The sequence below is a fragment of the Gobius niger genome (genome assembly GCF_951799975.1).
Source record: "Gobius niger genome assembly, chromosome: 6".
NCBI lineage: Eukaryota > Metazoa > Chordata > Actinopteri > Gobiiformes > Gobiidae > Gobius > Gobius niger.
The window spans coordinates 39,456,301-39,481,250 of NC_136857.1; the positions used below are offsets into that span (position 1 = coordinate 39,456,301).

Genomic DNA, 24,950 nt, shown 5'->3' on the forward strand with positions numbered 1-24,950 from the left:
AATTATTGACCCCAAACGAAGTAAAGATTGGAAGAGATGATCATTATTACAGTATTATTATTTATTTATGTATTAGCAATTTACACACCATCTAAACCAGGACCAACTCAGGACTACACCAGGTCTGAACTAGGTCTAGACATAAACCCGGTCTAAAGTAGGACTAAACAATGACTAACATTTATATGGGTTGCGTGTGCTCTTCACAAATAATGTATTAGAATCAGTGCACAGCAACAGCCACGTTTCTGGGAACAATTGACTGATTTTCCCCCAAAAGAAAACATATCAGACAAAGTTGAGTCTAGGTCGGTGTGTTGGTCAAGGACAGGAGCACCGTTTAGCATTAGCGTCATTTTGAAGATGTGAGCGAAACGTAAAAGGCTCCCGGTAAACCAAACACTGAAACATAGTGATCGTCTTTTATGTTATGTTTCATGTTGTACGATTGATCTGAAGAAAACTCCAAGTTTGTGAACCTGCTCATTGACAATGGCAATAAAACCAATTCTGATTGTACATTTAGCTAACGCAAAGACGTAGCATTACACATGTTACGCATCGTCATTTGTTGACATAGATCTACCGTATCAGACCTCGTATTAGACATTAGAGACTGTGTCTTACCCTTGTAGTAAGAAGAAAGCAGCTGAGGTCCGGGTGAGCCCGGGAGCGGACCGGAGGTAGTTTGTCCGATGTTGACTCGTCTCTGCGGCGCCTGTTTGACTCCAAATTGCCCCTTTTCGGTCACACTAGACAAAGTTTTTATCTTCTTTATCGTACGTTTGCGTGTGGGTTTGGGATGAACAAGTGTCCGGTCTCTTACAATCCACCCTCTACTTTCGCAAAAGTGGCGGAGTTGTCTTCGCTGATGCGGATAATGACGGCGAATCAACAAACTTCCCAGAGCCAGGTGGGCGTGAACGCGCATGACGTCACGCCCAGGCTCAAAGCTTAAGACTCCGTCCCGAATCCCTCTTATTTATTTTACTGCACAGGATTATAGGGGCGAGTGCAGTGATCAGAGAGGAGCTCAATCAGCGCATCAGGCAATTGTTTAAACATGTATGGGTGAGAAAAACGGTTATTTTAACATTTAGAGTTGCACATAGCACCTTTAAGTAAGCCCCCCTCGGCCCCCTTCCTTAAAAATCTGTCCCAGTAATTTTGTACATAGACTGGAGCATTAAAATATATACAGTTTAAATGTTGGGCTATTTATTCATTAATTAGACGTCAAATCCATTAGATTTTTAAAAAGTTTGATTTTAATCAAAATCTTGAGAAAGTACTTCATATTTTCAAGTACATTAAACACATTTTGAAAAGAAGAATTAGGCTTAATGCTGACGTTTGCGACTTGAGGTGACTAGCCCGAGCGCCAGCCCATGCTGGCTGCTCACTGCTCCTAAAGGTCGCCCAGCGACATTGAGGATGGGTCAAATGCAGAGAACTAACTTCTCTACAGAGATCAATAAAGTATAACTTAACTTGCTGGCTAAAGAAAGACTTGACTTGACAAAAGGCATGACTTGACTTTACCCCATGACCAGTTGACTTGGACTTGCTTGGGACTTGGACCTTCACGACTTGGAAGCCAGAAACTTTGTGATCACAGCGTTTTTCCATCTGTTTTCTTTAAATACAGTCTGTTCAAAGAAAATGAACCCAGTCTGAGTTTCTCTTGTTTTTGATCCATGTGCACAGAGACGTGTGGCCCAGTCCTTCTGGAAACAGGACCTTTCAATACTACTACAGTCCATTCAAAGACCAAACAATCATCAACACCTCAATATAAAGACTGAGCAAACACTTTTAAAACAGTGATATAGTTAATAATAAACCACAACTTGTTTTTCATCACCATTAATCACTTTATTATAAGAACGTTTGTTAGTTTCATTCACAATATAAACGTCTTCAGGACATTTTTCCAACATGATTTAAATCTGTTTTCAACCATATAGTTACACAACTTTCATATTGTTCTTTTTATTTGTGCAGGATATTAATGATGATGAAAGATATAGTTACACACACATGATATAGTTACACACACAGTAAACTGTCACTTCAGGTTAAATGTTTTTCTAGTTAGTATCATATCCAACAGTTTTGTTCATTAAAAAAGCATAACTGTTACATCACATCTAGTAAGTTTGAATTTAAAAAATGTGATTAAATGTAGAAATAATTTTATCTTTGTTTATATTGTTCCTTAGATTAACATGACAAAACAAAACTAAGGTCATTTCATACTGTATTATTTCTCCATTTTAGATGACAAAAATAATAATAATAGAAAAAAAAAGTAAAAGTGAAGTATTTGAGATTTGTTTATAATTTAAAAAAAAATAGTGATCACTCATAGCTTTCTCTGCCTCTGCCAAAGTTTTTCTTATTCATAAAAATAATTTCTTACTTTTACTTTTTAACTAGTTCCACAATTTGTTTTTTAGATTTCTGATATTGTACAAATGTACTGTATTTAACTGATTCTTCATCTATTTGTACATTTCCTCCAAGTTTTTCAGTGCCTGTTTATCAGTGACTTTTGTCCAATCGTCAGGAATTTTTCCGAGACCTTCATATTTTAGGTCATAGTGCTCCTCTCTCTCCTTTTGAAATGTGCAGACGACCCACTGCCAGTAGCACATCTGATGCAGGTCAGGGGTGATGCTCCATGTGTCGTATGGAGGACCTGCATCACGGTACTGTTTGAAAGGCACTGATATATCTGAAGAAGCAGGGTAAAAGGATCGATCACCTGCTACTTCTGTTGTGCAGAACGGCAAAGACATCTCCACTGAGTCTCTGTAGTGCATGCCTTTGACAGATGGAGAGCGATGAAAAGGAGTGCTATGATCGATACCTCCATCTTCAGCACTTTTATGATCTTTCATGGTGTTAGTGCAAACTGCACGACAGAAAGGACATTTTTCCCAACAGCAGTCGCACAACTGATCGATGAGGATCTGGTCTGGCCTCTGTCTTGAATTTTTTAACTTGTCCACTGACAGATTTGAAAGGTTGTCAGAGATGGAGTTTAGTCCTTTCTCTATTTCTTCCTTCAGAAAATCAAAGTTGTTCACATCAGTAAAGTTTTGAGGGTCTATTGTTCCAAATGTGAGTTTGCCTTTGATGGATCCTGTAAACTCCTGCAGCCACATGTTTATGTCTCCTCTGTTTCCTTTGGTCGCCTCATGAAGAGCATGAAGAACCTGTGTTTGGATGTTTGAGATTTTCTGTTCGTAGAAACTGTTGCATTTATCCTTGTACTCTGTGTGTAGGAGATTTTCCACTTCTTCTGTGATGAAAGTCTCAGTGTAGGTTTTAGGATCATTGATATATTCATTATATCTCTTAAATTGTCTCTTTTCTGCCAGTGACTTTAACACATGTTTCTCCAGGTTGAGTCTGTTTTCTTTGAACGCTGGGACATTACATCTCATGTCTCCAGCGATATCAATAGCAGTCTGGTTACACACAGCTTCAGTCATGGAGGACTTCAGTTTCTCACAGATCACTTCAGCGAGAACAACAGCTGAGGAGCTTCCTTTGCAGAAACTCCTGAAGACACTGTAGTATCCATCTTTCTTACTCTCTAAATATGTGCGGACGTCATTGTTTTTGATGAACTGAGAATGAGAGTCTGAGATCCACCTCTGTGTCCTGTAGAACACAAACAGGATCAGATCGACTTTAAACTCTTTTTTCAGAAGGTATTTCCATTCTTTTAATGATTCAAATTCAGCAATAGATGTGCTCACATTCGAGCTCATTTCTCTCAGGTAAGATGAACTGTAGCCTCTTTGTGCCACAGGCCTTTGCTTTATTTCTTTTAATGCTTTTTCTTCAACATTTTGTACGAGGGTTATAATCTGGTCTTGGGGTTTATGTGGAAGACGAAGGACATGAAATATCTGTGACTTCTTATCTTTCAAATAATTCCAGGCGGTGGCTAAGACATTCTTACTTTGATGATGCTTCTGTTCAACATGCTCACTTTGAAGACTCTTCTGTGTAACATATTCAGTATAATCTCCAAGGGCAGACATTTCTTGGTAACATTTTGACGCTTTTCTTTTCATGATTAAGTCATATTCAAATCCCAGCTCCTGAATGGCCTGAATCTGATCCTGCTCTAAGTTGATCTTTTCAGCAGGTTTTATGCCTCTGGTCAGTTCAGAAACCCACGTCTCCCAATCACTGTTAAACTGTTTACGCAGTGTCTGATCATCTGGTAAGTTGTTTTTCAGTTTTAGAGCGAGCTGTTTGCTCTTCTGTAGGAGGTTGTTCTCAAACACAGATTTCTTCTCATCAGCCTCTTTACTTGCTTTCTTCTGTTCAATCACATTATTCAGTTTTCTTTGAAGTCCTCGAACCAGTTCATCCAGAAAATCTTTAAGTTTTAGTTCATGTTGGGCACGCCACTGAATTAACATGTCTTTGTCTTCCTCATTTTCAAAGTACTTTGACATTAAAAGCTTAATTTCATCATATTTCTTGGAAACTTCTCCATACAGAAGACTGACGTTGACAGGTTCAAGTTCTCCATTTGTAATTATTTTATAAAGTTTCTCTTCAATTTTCAACATCTCACTCCTCAAAGCCCAGGTCCAGTTTCCGTGTTGAACTTCGAGTTTCCTGTAAACAGCGATCTCCAGAGTGTTTTTGAAGCTGAACACAAAGTTCTCGTTTAAAAGAGCGTTCCACAGATCTGTAACTTTAGTTTTGAACTCAGAGAGAGTGATTCCAGGAGATTTCTTTGCTTTCTCGAGGATGAAGCTCATCAGATCTTGGACACATTCACTGTATCCTGGGTTTGGAGGAGCCATCGGAGGACTTCCCTCCCACAGCTGAGCAAAGTACTTCACATCTTTCTGAACGTCAAACTCAATGATGTCACTGAAACTTTCAGCGTCACAAACTTCCTCTTTAGCCGCGAGTTGGACCATTTTATCCAGTTTTTCCAGCAGTTTCCTTTTTCCATCCATGTTTTTCTCTGTCGCACTGACATCAGAGACATTCTGATGAACAAACACACAGCTTGGTGAAAGTTTGACTTTCTTCATCCTCATGAAAGCCTGGACCACAATCTGCAGAACGTCCTGCATATCAGAGGGATTCTCTCCAAAGATGTTCACCAGAGTCATGTTTCCCAAACCAACCACAAATGTAGCAAGTTCATTGTCGTGATGAATGGTTTTATTTCCATCTAACTCCAGAGCTCGCAGCCCCTCAGTGTCCACCACAAGGATGAAGTCCCACTGAAAACCCTTCATGTCTTCTGAGAGTTTGACCAGCTGCATGAAGGCTCCTCTGGTGCATCTGCCTGCACTGACTGCAAACTGGAGTCCAAACATGGCATTGAGCATCGTAGACTTCCCACTGCTCTGTATCCCCAACACGGACAGAACAAAGACCTTCTTGTTTCCCAGTTTCTGTTTGACCTGATCAATAAGACCTGAGATCCAAGTCAGAGGGACGTGACCTGCATCTCCATCCATCAGCTCCATTGGGTGTCCTGAGATCATCAGCTCTGCTGCCAGCTCTGGGTATTTAGACCAGTCAGTCGGCCCCTGTCCTGGAGGTTTATCTAGACTCTTATGGGCTTCATAGATCTGAGCCATTTCTCTGAAGATGTGCTCCAGGCCACATGTGGCAGAGTGAAGGTCCTGGGAGATTTTGGAAAGGTCTCCTTGTTTGGTCTTTAACTCTTCAGATCTGTCTGGGGTCTTCTTTTTATTTAAACCCTTAGACCTTTTCTCGTCCTCCATCTGCTTCTTTAGGTCTAACACCTCTGACCATTTCTGGTTATAGTCATGTAGAATTGAAGAAAGACATTCTGTGGCATAATCATCCAATAAGATCTGAGTCCATGTAAGGAAATATTCTCTGTCTGTAAAAGACAAGAGGTGCCCAACAAAAGAACTCATCAGTTCACCACAGTAAGCTGTGCACTGATCTTCTCGTAGTTTCTTACATTCTTTCATCTTTATCATTTTTTCTTGCTCAAGGTTTCCCTTTAAATGATACTGTTCTTTGTTTTTGTTGCTCCAGTCATGCCACAGCTGGCCTTGACATGGGAGCAATGTCTTTTTAACATCAGACTCAGTGTAAGATTTAATTATTGCCATCATTTCTTTTGCTAAATCAAATCCTTTTGTGCAGCTGCTGTTGGGTTTGTCCGTTTTGAGTCCAGTGTCTGACATAGATTCAAGTTTAAAGGACTGGTGAGGAGATTGTAAAATGTCTCTGATGATTCTCTTAAGCTCCTGTGATACATCTGACTGGCTTCTTTCTTTAAGACCAACTATATATTTTCCTGTCTTGCGCTGAATTGCACCATTGCCGTTGTTTTCAACGAGAACGATGAGTGGTTGTGGAGACTCTAAAAGTCTTTCGATCATAGCAGCACTGTCATGATTCCGAACCAACGTTGGCACAAAAACCACATTGACTGACGCCTTGTCCATCAGTATTTGCAGCTGTTCATTGTGAGTCAGACCATCTCCATGAAGATTACAGAAGGCCACACAGTCGCTGAAGCTGTCAGTGGGTTTTCCAGAGGGACAGTACCAGGCGATCTCTGCTACACCATCCAACAGGAGGCGGTTTTTAGAGCTGCCAGGACAGTTTCTGTGGAAGAAGGTGTCATAGCGATCATGGATCAAAGTGTTGATGAGCTGAGATTTAGACCCAGACAGAGATCCCAGACGGAAACACAGAACCATCAGAGTCTCTGCTTTACAGATGGACATCGACTTCATGGTCACCACAGTTTTATTATCTTTGGTCTCACTTTTCTTCCAGGTCTTTTGAATCTGTCGAAACGTCCACAGAGGACACTCGATGTCCCCAGTGAAAGGGTCAGGCACCAGCAGAGGTAAGGCGTACTGACACTGGGACAGTTTAGTGACCATCTTCTGCTTTAGAAAGCTGTCTGAGCAGTGAAACACCGCCATCTGGAGGTCCAGAGGATGGATGCTGTTGGTCTGCTCTGATATATTAGATATGTTCTCAACTGGGGCAAAAAAATCATCTGACTGTACATGTTTGCATAGATTAGTTGTATTTGTGTTTTCCTGTTGTGCCTGGATGTACCTGGCCCTGTAGTCTAACATTAACAGTTTGTGGAGATAAACAGAGCAGAGGTCACTCTCACTCAGCTCGTCCTCATGTTTCAGAGTCGGTTTGATCTGAAGAAACTCTGCAGAGGTCAGTTTATTCTCAGATCTGTCCTGGAGGTGGAGTCTGCTCAACAGCTTCATCTTCTGGAAAAATGGAAAAAAAAAAAATTCAAATATATCCATAATTTCCTGGTATGAATGTTGTAGACTTTAATTGTAAGCATATAAGGTTACCTTTCCTCGTTTGTTTGCCATCTCAACATCTGGATAAAACAAGAAAAGAATACAGATTATTGTTTTCTAATAAAGACATTTTTTAGGCTGACATTTAAGTACCTTGTTGTGTTATTTCACAATGCTTTGTAGTAAAACACATTCGTTTTGCGATTAAACCCAATAATTACTGCAAAATAACATTATCATATTTGGGTGGACTCTACTCTATCATCATCCACACACAATGGAGCATGAATGGGGGAATTTAACTGACCTTTATTTCGAATTGGGTTTAAAATACAGAGAATTATGGTCATCTGAAGAGAATTTTGTGGCAAAGGGGGAACGGAAGGCGCAAGGAATACACCCTAGCGGTTCTGGTTGAATTCATATGCACACTAGGGCAGGGCGATATGGCCAAAAAATTATATCATGGTATTAAAAAGAAAAATCACAATGATATATTTGGCGATATAATTTACAACTGGCAAAATACATAAAAATCAAAGCCCTTAGCCGATGGGGAAACATCATTTACAGCTATTTTGTTTTCTTTATTCATCTAAATTCACCTAAATCTCAACCTCCATCTGGAAAAACACAGAAGACACAAATAACACAAATAAAACTGCTACAATTATTTTCACCTTCATCTCCAGTAAAATGCTCCTGTAAGTTCAGTCTCCTCTGTGCAGTTTACTTGTGTTTTTACTGTCAGGCAATAACATGTTTAGGACATGTGTTTGCCAGAAACATGAGTTAAATTAATTGTAACTTTCAAAGGATTCACTATATCTCCTGTCGCTCATGTTCGCGTTTCCAGACGCGCGCGCACAAACACACAAACACGAGCGCACACACACACACACACGCACGCACACACACACACACGAGGGAGAGAAAGAAAGAGAGAGAGGGGGAGAAGTACGTATGTGAGCGCTCCTGATGAGAAGGATATTATTAGCCTTTAGCCGCGTTTGCAACGTGCAACTAGGCGATGCTACAACCCTCAGGAGTTCATCCAAGACGTGAATCTTGAGCCCTTTCCTCGCAAATATGAGCGACAAAAGCAGCAAACTTCATTCATATCATTAGATTCTTTAGGCGCCTGCCCCTTAAGCCTCCACAGTCATGTTTATGCTGCTGCTTTAAGTGACTCTGAGCGCAGCATCTCTGTGTGGTTCTGACATCAGCTGCACACACACGTCACCTCCATCATGGACAACACCTCCCACCCACTGCACGGGACTGTAGAAGAGCTGAGCAGCTCTCTCAGTGGCAGACTGAGACACCCTCAGTGCAGGACGGAGCGCTACCGCAAAGCCTTCATCCCCACTGCTGTCAGACTGTACAATAAGACTGTGAAGTAACATGTGCAATAATCTCTGTATCAGCTGCACTTTATTAACTCTGAGTGATCTTCTTGAACGCCGACTGTAACAAGTGAATTTCTCCTTTGTGAGATCAATAAAGGATTATCTTATTTTATCTTATGTTACATGCAAATGATGTCATCTATCGCGGTATGAAAGTTTACACCGGTGTCAAAAATCTATATCGGTAATACCGTGCACGGTATGATATGGACCAACCCTAATGCACACAACTAAACGGTTCTGGACAGATTGTGTGGCTGTACGCCAAGTGCAGAGAAAAGGGTCAAATTATCCTCAATTGGATCCAAACAGCAAGTTCAGAATAGGTAGCGTTCACGTGACATCACAACATTCTAAAGAGCCTATAGTTTAACATTGAGGTGGAGGTCAACTGACGGTAACTATGGTAACGGTGGTAACTGACAAAATGCATATTTTTATGTCTTTGTTTTTTGGCTCATATCTCAGTCATTACTGGAGGAATCCACATGAAACAAAAACTGTCACAAAGTTCATCGTCTCCTCTGTCGGCATATATGAACTAATGTACAATTATTATCTCTGAAAAATGTCAAAAAGTGGTGACAATATACGAAAACATGACCATGATGTTGTCCAATAGAAAGGACTTTCAGACATAAAAATAATATCACAGGTTTGTGAATCCGATCACGATCAAATACTGAAGAGGAAAAACATTTGTCAATTTTCGTTTTGGAGATTTCTTACAAAAACTGCATTTCTCCCATAGAGTTGCATTGGCCCTGCCCTCCACCTGACATTATGACATCATCACATTCTAAATTGTGAACGCTACCTATTTAGTAGACTCACTGGTAATCCCCTAGTCAAAAGATCACACAACGGGGCAATGTCGGTGTGTGCAAGGAGTTGGGAGATAGTCCCAAGATCGCCTCTCATGACTCTAGAACACGAGCAGGTAGATGACGCGTAGAGGACTAAAAAATGCAATAAAAAGCATAAAAACACAATAAAATTACATTATAAAATACATTAAAAAATGACCACTGTCCATGTGCTCCTTACAGAGGCCGCTAACGCGCTGTAATTGTGTATAATGTGAGATTTATGTGTCAGCCCCATTAGGATCGGGATGCTATCAACTATTTTTGTGCCGAATTTCATCCATTTCCCATAATGCATTTTTTCTTCTGCACCTGGAGGGGGCGCTATCGGGCCCAATGTCAGTTTTTCACATTTGTTGCGTCCAAGGGTGAAAGATCAATAAAATGTATATTTTGTATATTTTTAATCGGAGTTTCTTTGTGCGAATGGGAGCAATTTTCAGTTTATGATGAATCGCAAAATTCTTTGTAAAGATTGCGGCTTCGCCGCAAACAAACCGTAAAACATAGCCAAAAATTTGGATAACTTTTGATGCCCCACATCTCCAAATGACCTGGAGCGATTTTGAGCTCATTTGGTGAAACGCCCTATGAGGAGGAGTTAAAATGCGATGTCAGCGAAAACGCTGACTCAGCATTCTCCAGACTTCCTGTCAAAATGGCGGACTTCAAGATTGTCAGGGGGCGTGGCCACAATAATATTTTTTGTTTGTCGTCAAATGACGAATATCTGTACCGAGTCCCGTCGCTCTACGACAAAGTTTGCGTTGGCCATGGGGGGCCCTGGGTGTCGTCATAGCAACACCGTACAAAATACGATAGTAATCACTCTACGACAAAGTTTGCGTTGGCCCCTCCCCCATGGGCGCAATGTATTTTGACTTTTGTAGGTGACACTGTCATTTTTTCCCCCCCAATATGAAACACACATTTAATTAAATTTTTCACCGGACCTGAATTTTGGGCAAAGTTTGGAGAGTTTTCGTCAATGTTCAGGGATAATAATAATACTTTTTTCAAAAACAATATCGTCGCTGTCGCGACTGCTTACTCGCGATTGGCCACTGAAGTCCCGTGAGGGCTTTTCTGCAAACACAGAAACAATAGTACCTACCACCATGTATGGCGCTTGGGCCTAATTAGGGTTCCCGTTGCCCAAAATAGCACATATTATACATTTTCGGAAAGCTCTGACCAAGGCGCATGCAACTGTCAGGGTCATTAGTCTCTGGCGAGTATCCAGTGAATGAGTGATGACATTAACATGCATATTATAGGGGCTGCTGTTGGGTCCACTGCCACCAAACCTCATTTCATGTATGCGAGGTTGAAGTTGCGATATGTGTATGAGTTTTGGTAATAATCCGAGCTAGTTTGTGCAAAAAGGAGCCATTTTTTATGTGTGAGAAATCGCCAAAATAAAGGTCAAGTTAGGGGCTCCACTGGACGAAGACCGCAAAACATAGCAAAAATCTGTGGATAACTTTTGATCCCCAACATGTGTAGATGAGTTAGAAGCGATCAGAAGCTCATTGGCAAACGCCCCACAGAGGAGTTTGTTCAAATGTGACATCAGCGTGCACGCAATCTGTCATTTCCTAATTTTTCCACTCAGAAGAGGGGACTTCCTGTTTGTCAGGGGGCGGGGTCATAATAATGTTTTTTGTTGGGCATGACCTGGACAATGTCTGTGCCGAAAGGCGCGAGTGTGGGGCAAAGTTGGTTGAGGCTCGGGCTCATTGGAGGCATTTTTTTCAATTTTGCAGGTGGTGCTGTTGTGCCATTTTGCATGTCCCACATTGGACACCCATATTTTCATTAATTTTTCACCAGGCTGGATTTTTCGGTGATTTTTGGTGAGTTTTCGAGCATGTTCAGGGTGTCAAAATCCCGTTTCTGAGAGAGGAAAGAAGATTGAAAGAATGAAATAAAAATAATATTTTTTTTGCCAAAAAAACATATAGCTGTTGCCCTTGCCACCACATACTATACACCGTTGGAAAGCTCTGACTGAGGCGCACAAAAAAAGTTGTAGGTCATTTTTTCCTGGCGTGTACGTGGAGCACGCGATTGGCCGCTGAAGTCCCGTGAGGGTTTTTCTGCAAACACAGAAACAATAGTCCCTACCGCCATGTATGGCGCTCGGGCCTAATTATATTTTTTTCAAAAACAAAATCGTCGCGATTATACATTTTTGGAAAGCTCTCAACGATCCGCACGCACCTCTGGTGTGGGCAGTCACTGTTTTACACGGTGAGTTTATGTTTGACATGGGGACAGCACTTTTTGCGCTGTTTTCATGCGCTCCGCGCACTTAGGTTCAGTGCACTTCACACACTGCGTTGCGATTACAATAGGCCTTTGCGCCGGCAGGCTGCTCGGGCCTAATTAAAGGCGCAAGCTGCGTCGTACGGCCCTTGCCCCTGGCAAGCCCCACCTTGCGACCGCCCCTGCTCGCTCTTGCCCCTTGTGGGCCCCTCTGATCGCTCCTTGCGAGCCCCTCCGCTTGCTCTTGCCCCTGACGACCTCCCCCCCTTGCGACCGCCCATGCTCGCTGTCACCCAAACCTGCTCTCGCCTCAGCCTCACACCCAAACCACTCTCTTACGCCTGCTAACTATTGCCCCATCCCACTCTCGTTTGAGCCTTTGTCACACCTCGGCTTCACTCTTGTCCCAGGTAGCTCCGGTGCCGGTCCACTCTTGCCTCAGTCTGAAGGCCCCCTGTCCTCAGCCTGGGCTGCTGTTCCAGATATTGAAGTTAGTAACACAAGCCTAAAACTCAACAACGGATATAGGAGAATCAGAAAAAGACGTTTCCATCAAACTTTTCATTCTTGTGGCAGGAAGATACGTTTTGATGTGGAACTAACCAGAGGGTTGTTTAAGTGAAACACCTCTGCTTTAGTTGAACTTGATGCAGTCCAATCCAGCAGAGAACATTGTCTGCAATGGTCTGCACGAGTGAAGAGGGAGAAGGCTGTGAAAGGTAGAAAAGTAGACAAATACACAATTGTGTCTACATTACTTGATGCTCATTCTGGACTTGCATCAGGCTCAGAAAATCTGTGAATCATGTGAAAAGACAAAGAATTGGAAAACGTTCATGGCTGTGTTTGAACTGGCAACCTCCTACACCAGACACCAGTACATAATCACTGAGCTATAATTATTATTACTTTTCTCTAAAATAACGGTCCAAAATTAGGTCCCAGCACCTGAGGAGAGGTCATTTCAGGTCAATTTTCCCCCTCCATTTTCTCGATTGTTTTCGACATTGCTTCCGGTGTTGCCTCAATTGTTTCCCCACAATCTTGCCATTTCTTTTTTCTTTAGTTTTGGAAATTCTGTAAGCGTTCCTTCCACGTTTTTCATGAGGGTGGGACCATAGGCGCTGATTCATGTTATTTCCACTAGGTGTCGGGTAAAAAAAAAAAAAAAAAAGAGTCAAGGTCAGAATTGATCCTGCAGTCTCATGTTTGGGAACCCAATGCTCTACCTATGACGCTACACAAGGACAGAGAAAGTCCCGGCCGAACTGACAAATATCTTATGAAATGCCCCGCTCTCATGGTCTTGGGCTTGGACTATGTGTGCAGCAGCCCATGTAAAAGAAGAAAGCCTTAGAAAAGTGTCAATCGCAACTTTCTTCACCTAAGACGACCACCCTACCACTGAGATATAAATTCATACAAACATGGGCCTGATGAGGGTGAGGGTTCTCTAAATTCCCGGACCGAAGTTAGGTCACAGCACCCCACTGGAGGAGAGTGGTCATTTCATCGTTGTTAATGAGGGTGGGACCAGAGGCGGTAATTCATGTACTTCCTAGAAAGTGCTGAGTCCAAAAGTAAAAAAAAAAAGAAAAAGTCAAGGCTGGGATCAATCCAGCAGTCTTACAAATGGGAGCCCAGCACTCTACCAATTGAGCTTCTCAGGCTGAGTGAATGACACAGCCGATTTTACATTAATGTCATGAAAGACCTCATTAGTGTATTTGCAGAAAACGGAACTACAGTGTAGGAGTTAATATATTGAATCATTTTGTAATGAGGGTAAATTCCCCTGGCCGCCCAAAGATTTGTTGAGAGGGTGCGCCAGCCCCGCAGCATCCTCGATATTGAAGAATATTTGGTTGAGACCGAAATAGTACGAGGAACACACAGAGGACAGGAAACAGCCAAACTGAACTTCCTGTGAGTATACAGTTAAGAAAAAGTTGATTTTGGAGCCAAAAACGTTCAAATTAAAATGTCTTTCTGTGACAGAGGGGTAGTATAAACATGTACGAGTCTAAGACTGTAGCCGTTGTGAATAAAGGGGGAAATTTGGAAAATTGATGAATTTCAGGGGAAACTCTTACAGAGACCAGCATTCTGCCTGGCTAAGACCTCTGGCTATTTTCATGGAGGATGGGTGGACCACTTGCAAGCCACTTGCAAGCCATCTAAAGCCGAAAGGCACAAGCGTGGGGCCAAGTTGGTTGAGGCTGGCTGAGGTTGGAGGCAGGAGGCGCTGTTGTGCCATTTTGCATGTCCCAAATTGGACACCCATATTTTCATAAATTTTTCACCAAACCGTATTTTTCTGTGATTTTTTATTGAGTTTTCGATAGTGGTGGGCCGTTATCGGCGTTAACGTGCTGCGTTAACGCGGGACTCTTATCGGGCGATTAAAAAAATATCGCCGTTAATCTATTCTCAAAGCTGGGTTGGGAGCTGGGTCTATACTCTGCAAGCTATGATGACTTTCACGGTGATATTTTATGGTCAGCACACATTACACGACTTTTATGCCCAATTTCGGACGCACAGGAGAAACGTGAGTGATTATAGCGTCTCCAAAGCGAACACACAGAAGCAGCGGCCAATGACAGAGTGAAAAAAGACAGAAAAACACCGAAGCGCCTCCCTCTTTCAAAACAGCGACATAAACAACTCATTTCATGGCCACAGCCCCACACGAAACAGCGCAACTTTATCACCAAAAGTTCACCAGAGCCACCTTTTCCAGCTACATTTCAACCGCGAGCAGAGTTTAACCGCGGCACTTTCCTGCTCCTTTTCTCTGAGTCCGCTAGCTTCTCTTTCTCCGCTCCGCTGTCTCCTCGGTCTCGCGGCTGAGGCCTGTTTCCTTTTCTGATCAAATCCAAAGAAATACATCCCGCATCTTCGTGTTGTCGACGTTTATCTCCATTTGGAAGGAACTATCGCCAGATTGAAGCTCATAGTAGCAGCAGCTGCAGCAGCATGAACTGCGTTGTTGTGACAGTGATCACGTGACACTGTTGACCAATCAGGAGACGCGCACATGTTTCCCACGCTAACAAACAGAGGCCTATATTTTCTGATCTGGTAAGATGGCCCACATTACCCGTAAATAAATACTTGGGGACTCCTGCCACAACTGTCCCATGCGAGAGACTTTTTTCTTTAGCAGGTCAAAGTGTGCAGAAGAGGAGATTTAGTTTGTCACCAGAAAAAAAGATTAACACAAAGCTACTGACTGTAAACAGTTCATCAGGACCTCTTAGTTCAAAATTAATGTTTAACTGAATAAACAGTTAGTAAACACAAGTGCATCTTCTTGAACATGAATTATTTTCATCACCAATTATCATAGTGGAACGTTCTCAAGCAGTTTGTGATGCATTTTGGAAACAGGAGATGAGCCTCTGGTCTAACGCACCACCTGATCTGAGAAACCCTTTCTCAAAGACTTACTTTTAGTCATTATTTGGGCAGCACACATATTCTGAATGGCTTCAGCAGAATTCAAACACGCCATTTTAATCTAGATTAATCTAGATTAATTTCCAAATTAATCTAGATTAATCTAGATTTAAAAAAATAATCTATGCCCACCTCTAGTTTTCGAGCATGTTCAGGGGGTCAAAATCCAATTTCCGAGAGAGGAAAGAAGAAAGAAAGAATATAATCATTTTTTTGCTAAAAAAAAAAACATAGCTGTTGCCCCTGCCACCGCAAACTATACACCATTTGAAAGCTCTGACTGAGGCGCACAAGAAAAGTGTAGGTCATTTTTTTCTGGCGTGTATGTGGAGCAATAGTATAGCAAACAATAGTCCATATCGCCATGTATGGCGCTCGGGCCTAAATATTCCCACACGAAAACAGTGTTTCCGCTTGCGCGGGAACCATAAACTATATGTTTTCGGAAAGTGCTCGCGCATTCCTACCTCATGGTAGAGGTCCTGGGTCCAGTCACCCATTGACTTTTATGGGCTCTGTACAATTACAATGTTGATTTGTGCATTATATATGTATGTGCACAGAACGTGCAAGACAAGAAGAGTGCGTTAGTGAGTGTTTGAGAGGAGGGGAGCGCTTCATGCTCGTTTTATGTGCGCTCCGCGCACTTTGGGGGAGTTCGCTCCGCGCACTCTATACGATTACAAGAGGCCCTTTGCCAGCCCTAGCGGCGCTCGGGCCAAATAACAATAATGCTTTTGTTTCATATCATGCTTTTCTGGACACTCAAAGACGCTTTACATTGCATCATTCATTTAGTTTTGTTTTATTTCAAGCACACAATGAAAAAGTGTACTGTACACTGCGTTCCAAATTATTATGCAAATTGGATTTTTGTGTCAAAAAGGTAAAAAAAAAAAACAATAATAATGAAACTCATGGATGGTATCATGTCTTGGGGCTCTATGAATCACTGACATTAATCTCAGAGACCTGGGATGATTAGTTTTCAGGTTAAGCCCAGTTAAGGGAAAAACTACTGAAAAAGGGTGTTCCACATTATTAAGCAGATCATCATTTTCAAGCAATAAGGGAAAGAAAAAGGGTCTTTCTGCTGATGAAAAGCGTGAAATAATTGAATGCCTTGGTCTAGGTATGAAAACCTTCGATATTTCATGAAAGATTAAGTGTAATCATCGTACTGATAAGAGATTTGTGGATGATTCAGAGCACACTCCGGTTTGTGCAGATAAAGGCACAATATGGACGGTTTCTGCCAGACAAACACATCAGATTAAGAGAACAGATGCTACAAAGCAGCATACAGGTATTTGAAGCTGTTGGTGCCTCTGGAGTCTCCCGAACATCAAGGTGTAGGACCCTCCAGAGGCTGCAGTTGTGCATAAACCTTCTATCCGGCCTCCCCTAAACTGTTAATTGAAGCTGATGAACAGAAACGGCTGCAGTGGCTCAGAAATACATGAGGACTCATTTTCAAACAGTCTTGTTCACTGATGAGGCCGTGTGACCCTGGATGGTCAGATGGATGGAGTAGTGGATGGTTGGTTTAAAAGCCACAATGTCCCAACAAGGCTGTGACGTCAGTAAAGAGGTGGCGGAGTCATGTTTTGGGCCAGAATCATGGGGAGAGAGCTGGTCGGCCCCTTTAGGTCCTTTTAGGCTCCCTGAAGGTGTGAAAATGACCTTAGAAAATATGTGGAGTTTCTGACTGACCACTGTCTTCTATGCTACAAAAAGAAGAGCCGTGCTTTCCCGAACAAGATCCTCTTCATCATGACAACGCACCATGTCCTGCTGTAAAGAAAACCTCTGCATCACTGGCTGCTATGGGCAGAAAAGGAGAGAAACTCATGATGTGGACCCCCTCCTCCCCTGACCTCAACCCTATTGAGAACCTTTGGAGCCTCAACAAGAAAAACTTCTATGAGGGTGGGAGGCAGTTTTCATCCAAACAGCAGCTCTGGGAGGCTATTCTGACATCCTGCAAAGAAATCCAAGCAAAAACTGTCCAAAAACTCACAAGTTTAATGGATTTAAGAATTTTGAAGCTGCTATCACACAAGGGCTCCTATGTTAAAATATAACTTGACCTGTTAATATTTTTTTGATTGAAATATCTTTTGATTTCAGTAAATATGACCTCCTAATGCTACAAATTCAACAACTGACCTTTTTCAGTTAATTACAAGCTTTAAAATGTATTGAAACGATGAGTTGCATAATAATTTGAAACAGTGGATTTTGAGGTTTTTACTATATTTATTTTTGAAAAAAATACTGTTATCACTAGGAAATTTTTTCCACCACATTTAAATGATCCTCTACCAGTTAACCCTCGTGTCGCCTTCGCGGGTCTTTTTGACCCGCTGTCATGTTCCGGGCATTTGGATACAAGGTGACACAAGGGGGCGCCCTTCCAACCTTCTCAGTGTAAATGTGAGTTGACTTTCTTCAGAGTGAGACTTTAGGTCAGACACCATGAGTGACAATAACATGACGCTAAATACAGTGAGCTCTTTGTTTCCAGTAAAAAGGCTGAGGCCTCATTGCTCTTCAGTCACAGACTGAGAAGTGAAGAAGGAAGTCATGGAGCTTCTGCTTTAGACACAACTTCAGACTTCTGCTGCATGTAAGTGTCATATCGTATTCTGAAACTCAAATATGTAGTAAAAACATAAGATATGGAAAATTATTATTACAAAAAGAAAAATATTTGAAAATCATGTATCTAATTTTTTATTTATTTACCCTCATTCTAAAAAAACAAAACAAATCCAGGGCATTTGTATCTGCTGTAGAGTCATGTTTGTCCCAGTTCCTCTGAGTCGTGGTGCAGCAGGACTGATGTGGACAGATGTTACAGAAGAAGCTCATGAGGTTTATTTCTTCAACAGTTACTATAGTAACTATTTTCTCCAAAGTAAAAGTAGATCTACCACAGTCCTGTCCACATCTGTCACGGTCCACCATGACCCACCACGACTCAGAGGAACTGGGACAAACATGACTTTACAGCAGATACAAATGGTTAGGGTTTGTTTGGGTTTTCTTTTTTAGAATGAGAGTAAATAAAAAAAAATTTTTTTTTGATTAGATACAGGATTTTCAAATATTTTTCTTTTTCTAATTAAAAAATATTTTCCATATATTATGTCTCTACTATAGATTTGAGTTTCAGAATCAATAAAGGATCAATAAATCAATCAAACTTTATTTATAAAGCACTTCGCATACCGAAAGGTATCACAAAGTGCTTTACAGATTACAACATTTGATATGATATGATATAACTCTCACATGCAGCAGAAGTCTGAAGTTCTGTCTAAAGCAGAAGCTCCATGACCTCCTTCTTCACTTCTCAGTCTGTGACTTTTTACTGGAAACAAAGAGCTCACTGTATTCAGCGTCATGTTACTGTCACTCATGGTGTCTGACCTAAAGTCTCACTCTGAAGAAAGTCAACTCACATGTGTTGGAAGGGCGCCCCCTTGTGTCACCTTGCATCTAAATGCCCGGAACATGACAGCGGGTCAAAAAGACCCGCGAAGGCGACACGAGGGTTAAGCCAAGCAGCATCAGGACAGGTATTAAAGCAGCACTAAGTAACTTGTTTACCTTAACCCTCGTGTCGCCTTCGCGGGTCTTTTAGACCCACTGGTATGTTCCGGGCATTTGGATGCAAGGTGACACAAGGGGGCGCCCTTCCAACCTTCTCAGTGTAAATGTGAGTTGACTTTCTTCAGTGTGAGACTTTAGGTCAGACACCATGAGTGACAGTAACATGAGGCTAAATACAGTGAGCTCTTTGTTTGCAGTAAAAAGGCTGAGGCCTCATTGCTCTTCAGTCACAGACAGAGACGTGAAGAAGGAAGTCATGGAGCTTCTGCTTTAGACAGAACTTCAGACTTCTGCTGCATGTAGGGGTCATATTATATCATATCAAATGTTGTAATCTGTAAAGCACTTTGTGATACCTTTCGGTATGAAAAGCACTTTATAAATAAAGATTGATTGATCATATTCTGAAACTCAAATCTGTAATAAAAGTGTAAAATATGGAAATAATTATTATGATTACAAAAATAAAATTATTTGAAAATCATGTATCTAATCAAAAAAATAGTTTTATTTACTCTCATTCTAAAAAAAAGTAAAATAAAAAACAAACCCTAACCATTTGGATCTGCTGTAAAGTCATGTTTGTCCCAGTTCCTCTCAGTCGTGGTGGGTCCTGGTGGACCGTGACAGATGTGGACAGGACTGTGGTAGATCTACTTTTACTTTGGAGAAAATAGTTACTATAGTAACTGTTGAAGAAATGAACCTCATGAGCTTCTTCTGTAACATCTGTTCACATCAGTCCTGCTGCACCACGACTCAGAGGAACTGGGACAAACATGACTCTACAGCAGATATGAATAGTTAGGTTTTTTTTTTTTAGAATGAGAGTAAATAAAAAACAAAACTATTTTTTTGATTTGATACAGCATTTTTGTAATTGTAATTATTTTCCATATATTATGTTTATACTACAGAGTTTGAGAATATGATCAATCAATCAATCTTCATTTATAAAGCGCTTTTCATACCGAAAGGTATCACAAAGTGCTTTACAGATTACAACATTTGATATGATATAATATGACCCCTACATTCACCAGAAGTCTGAAGTTCTGTCTAAAACAGAAGCTCCGTGACTTCCTTCTTCTCTTCCCCGTCTGTGACTGAAGAACAATGAGGCCTCTGACTTTTTTAATGGAAACAAAGAGCTCACTGTATTTAGCGTCATGTTACTGTCACTCATGGTGTCTGACCTAAAGTCTCACTCTGAAGAAAGTCAACTCACATTTACACTGAGAAGGTTGGAAGGGCGCCCCCTTGTGTCACCTTGCATCCAAATGCCCGGAATATGACAGCGGGTCAAAAAGACCCGCGAAGGCGACACAAGGGTTAAAGACTTGAAAATTATGCTGACTCTCATTTGAGTTGACAATTTAGAAAATCTTAGAAAAATGTCATTTGCATAATAATTTGGAACGCAGTGTATGTACAAGACTTGTCTGGTATGTACACAACAATAATCCAAAGAACACTAATGGTTTAACACTTATCAATTCCTACGCCTTGTTCCAAAGTCTTAATACAATAGTTTACTTCCTTTGGGACTGAGCCTCAAACCCAATCACAGAGCAGCACACCACGCTGAAGACTCTTCATTGGTTACTTTCACTCGCATGGCGCACGCGCTCTCTGTAAACTTTATGGAAAATCACCGGTGGATTATACGTGGATTGTCGTTTTTTGGACGACTCCACAATGGGACTTTTCGCTAGTGACACAAGATGAAACTGTGGGGATGCTGCCATGTGTTTATAGACTTTTACTAAGCCTAAAAAGACATAAGGATGCGATGCTCCTCAGTGTGGGTGAGTCCATGTTAACTTCACAGTTTGAACTTTAGGAGACTATACAGAGCCTCTCAAAAGTATTCATACACCTTTTGCACTTTTGCACATTTTGTCATGTTTACAACTCTAAACAGAAAGATTTTATTTTGATTTTTTTACTGAACGTTCACACACAAGCAACAGACAACTGTGAAGTGAAAGCAAAATGATACATGATTCTGTTGTGTTTCAAATTCAATTTTCTGAGTGCATTTAATTGTCTTTATAACATTCCTAATGATGACAGAATGTTCACACCTTGGCCTAACCAATAAACAGAGGCACCTGTGTGTAATCTACTCTCAGTATAATGACAGCTGTTCTGTGAGGGCCTCAGAGCTGTGGTCAGAGTGTATTAGTCACTGAACAACATCATGAAGGCCAAGAAGCACCAGAGAGGTCAGGGATAAAGTTGTGGAGAAGTTTAAAGCAGCATTAAGTTATATTTCCCAAGATTTAAACATCTCACGGAGCACTGTACAATCCATCACTCAGAAATAGAAAGAGTAAAGCACCACTGCAAACTTACCAAGACACGGCCGTCCACCTAAACTAACAGACCCGACAAAGAGTGCACTGGTAAGAAATACAACCAAGTGCCCCAAGATAACTCTGGAGGAGCTGTGAAGTCCTGCCGCTGAGCTGGGGGAATCTGCACATGGGACAACTATAAGTCGTATCTGCACAAATCTGGCCTTCATGAACGAGTGGAAGAAGAAAGCCATTATTGAAAGGAGGCCATAAGAAATCCCGTTTGAAGTTTGCTAGAAGTCATATGGAGGACACAGCTCCATGTGGAAGAAGGAGCTTTGGTCAGATGAGACAAACGTAATGTATGGAGCAAACCTGACACTGCTCATGGTCCTGAGTGCACCATCCCCAGTGTCAGATATATGGGGGGGAGCATCATGCTGTGGGGCTGCTTTTCCTCAGCGGGGACTGGGGAGATTGTAAGAATAGTTGGGAAGATGAATGGAGCCAAATACAGAGACATTTTGGAGGAAAACCTGCTGTAGTCAGCAAGAGAACTGAGGCTGGGGCGGAGATTCACCTCCAGCAGGACAATGACCCTAAACACAAAGATAAATCTACAATGGAATGGTTCAATAAAAACATATTAATGTGTTAGAATGGCCCAGTCAAAGTCCTGACCTAAATCCTACTGAAAATCTGTGGAATAATCTGAAAACTGCTGTTCACAAACGTTCTCCTTCTAATGTGACAGAGCTGGAGTTGTTTTGTAAAGAGGAATGGGATAAAATGTCAGTCTCTACATGTGCAAATCTTGTAGAGTCAAACCCAAAAGACTTGTGCTGTTATTGCAGCAAAAGGGGGTTCACAAAGTATTCATTCATGCTGTATGAATACTTATGCAAGCCCCACTTTTCGGTTTTCTATTTTTTGAAAAATAACAGAATCATGTATCATTTTGCTTTCACTTCACAGTTGTCTGTTACTTGTGTGTGAACGTTCAGTGAAAAAATCAAAATAAAATCTTTATGTTTAGGGTTGTAAACATGACATAATGTGCAAAAGTTCAAGGTGTATGAATACTTTCCAGAAGCACTGTAAACAACCATTGAACGAATGAACATTGAATTTAAATTTCTTTCAATAAAGCTATAACCATATTGATTATTTCCTGGGTCAGGAATATTTTCTACCTGATCTTTCAATATTAACCAAAAAATGCATTGAAAGTGTTTGCCACCACTGTCATATTATAATTATCTTTGCCTCTCATATGAAAATATTTAGGATAGCTTAACCAGAAGCTGGCCAGAAGATTTTTTTTTTTACATTATTCAATATTTTCCAAATTTCCCTCACATCAGATTATTATTTTCTATAAATTTATTGTACTATTTCTGAGCTTTCATTCACTCCATGCTTAATGGTGGTAAACTACTATTGTACCCACAGCTGTCAGCAGTGGTGTAGTCTTCATTTTCTTGTGAGTATACTGTATTTTACAGCAGGCACAGGGAATGGCCGATATTATGGGCTGAAAAAATTATAAAGTAAATAAATAATAAGCCGATTAAAGCAATCATCTTTACACTGCGTTCCAAATTATTATGCAAATTGTATTTTTGTGTCAAAAAGGTAAAAAAAAAAAGTTTTTTTTAATGAAATATCTTTTGATTTCAGTAAATATGACCTCCTAGTGCTGCAAATTCAACAAATGACCATTTTCAGTTAATTACAAGCTTTAAAATGTATTGAAATGATGAGTTGCATAATCATTTGGAACAGTAGATTATTACTACATTTATTTTTGAAAAAAATACTGTTATCACTGGGAGATTTTTTCAACCACATTTAAATGATCCTCTACCACAGGGGTAGACAAGTTTGTGTCATGGAGGGCCGATTTTCTTCATTGCCAAAACACCAAGGGCTGAAACTTACTATTGTAGCCCAAAGTAAAGCACCTTTTTTCTTTAAATTAAGTTTTGCACATAATATATGACCTAATGAGGTGTTTTGCTGGGAAATGTGTAATATTGATAGTATTTTCCACATTTTATATTCCTTTTCACACATTTGGTCTCTAATTTATGAACACATGCTTCTTCAAAATTCTCTTGGGGGCCAAAGGTTTTATGCTGGAGGGCCGAATTTGAGTTGACAATCTAGAAAATCTTTGAAAAATGTCATTTGCATAATAATTTGGAACACAGTGTAACACCACTGTGTGGCACTCACTGAGTTGACCGTCTGTCTATCCATTTCTAGCAATTGTCAGAACAGTGCAAATGGTAAAGCAAACACAAAACCAGTCAGTGCCATTGCAGGGCATCACCACTTAGCTCCAGTGTGCAGTAGGGTTGTGCCGATGGACGATATCATCGTCCATCATGATGGATGGGCAACATCACGATGTAGAGCCACCATCGTGATGCCACGCCCCCTCCTGTCAGAAACACGCACTAATCCTCTGTAGGCCTCGTAAACCTACAAACTTTGCAGGGATTGCACTGTAAATTAAATCACGGATATAACTAATTTGCGCGCTAGTGTCAGTACCTGCCAGAAGCCACGATGTGTTAGCTGTAATTATTAAAGTAAAGACGCAGCTGCTCTATTTCTCTCTCTCTCTCTCTCTCCGTTCACCCACTGTTTCTTAAACATTACGTTAAAACTGAGCAAATGCAAATAATAAGATCTGATTTACATTTGTATTAGTGTGAGAAGAGCACTGGTATTGAGATGGCTATGAACACACACGCCACACGCAGGCACACACACACACGCAGGCACACACACACACACACACACACACACACACACACACACACACACACACACACACGATGAGGTAATGGACGTAGTGCTGAGTCTGGGTACAGATGAACCAGGTAAGGAAATGGGTTAGTGCTAGATCGTCTGCTGCGGAGGGACAGTCTGCTGTGAAAACGTGAGATATCATGACACAAATTAAGGTTAGGGCCAGGGAAATGGTTAACCTCTTAACTCCCGCCTGAACCAAGAGGATCTTTTTCCACACGTCATCAGATTTTTTTTCCAACATTTCTTTGTTGGTATTCAACTCATTTTTGTAACTTTTTTGTCACATTTTTGTCATTTTTTCGTCATTTATGTGTCAATTTCTTGTGACTTTTTTTTTGACATTTTTGCCACTCTTTCATAAATTTTTCGTCACTTTTTTGTGAATGTTTTCTCACTTTTTTGTCACATTTCCATCATTGTTTTCGTCTCAGTTTTGTTGCCATTTTCACAGCTTTTTTCCAGAAGCTTTTTGACTGGGGTAAAGCCAAACTGGAGAAAATGTGCTCGGTTTAGGTGGGAGTTAAGGGTTAGGGTTAGGATTAGGATTATTTGTATTTTTAGACAAACCAACTCATAGATCTATACAAACTCACAGCAGACCGTCCCTCCGGAGCATACGATCTAGCACTAACCTAAGGAAATGCCATCAGAGGAGCCGTCTGCACCGGGAGTGGTACATCAGCCACAGCCACAGGGCACCACCACCGGACACCCAGCGGAGGTGCAGCAGAAGCACCACACCTCCATCCGGGCACCCAGAGGACAGTGCCCACACAGCCACAGCCGACCACCGCTCCCGGGGCAGAGGGCTCCCTCAGAGGAAACACTGGAAATTCTAAAAATGCAAAAATGCAATATACAAATAACAACATTAGAATAATAAAAACA

General features: G+C 41.2%; 1 protein-coding gene across 1 annotated transcript in view; it reads right to left on the reverse strand.

The window, feature by feature from the left end:
• Window positions 1-2,492: 2,492 nt before the first annotated feature.
• LOC306964895 (interferon-induced very large GTPase 1-like) overlaps window positions 2,493-24,950 on the reverse strand; it is a 470,425-nt gene continuing 447,967 nt past the window's right edge. The window contains exons 5-6 of the mRNA XM_079559062.1: window positions 4,007-5,763; window positions 2,493-3,733 (exon numbers count right to left, since the gene is read on the reverse strand). Of these exons, the coding sequence (XP_079415188.1) occupies window positions 2,505-3,733; window positions 4,007-5,763 (2,986 nt within the window). The 3' untranslated portion in view covers window positions 2,493-2,504. The remainder of the gene's footprint in view (window positions 3,734-4,006; window positions 5,764-24,950) is intronic.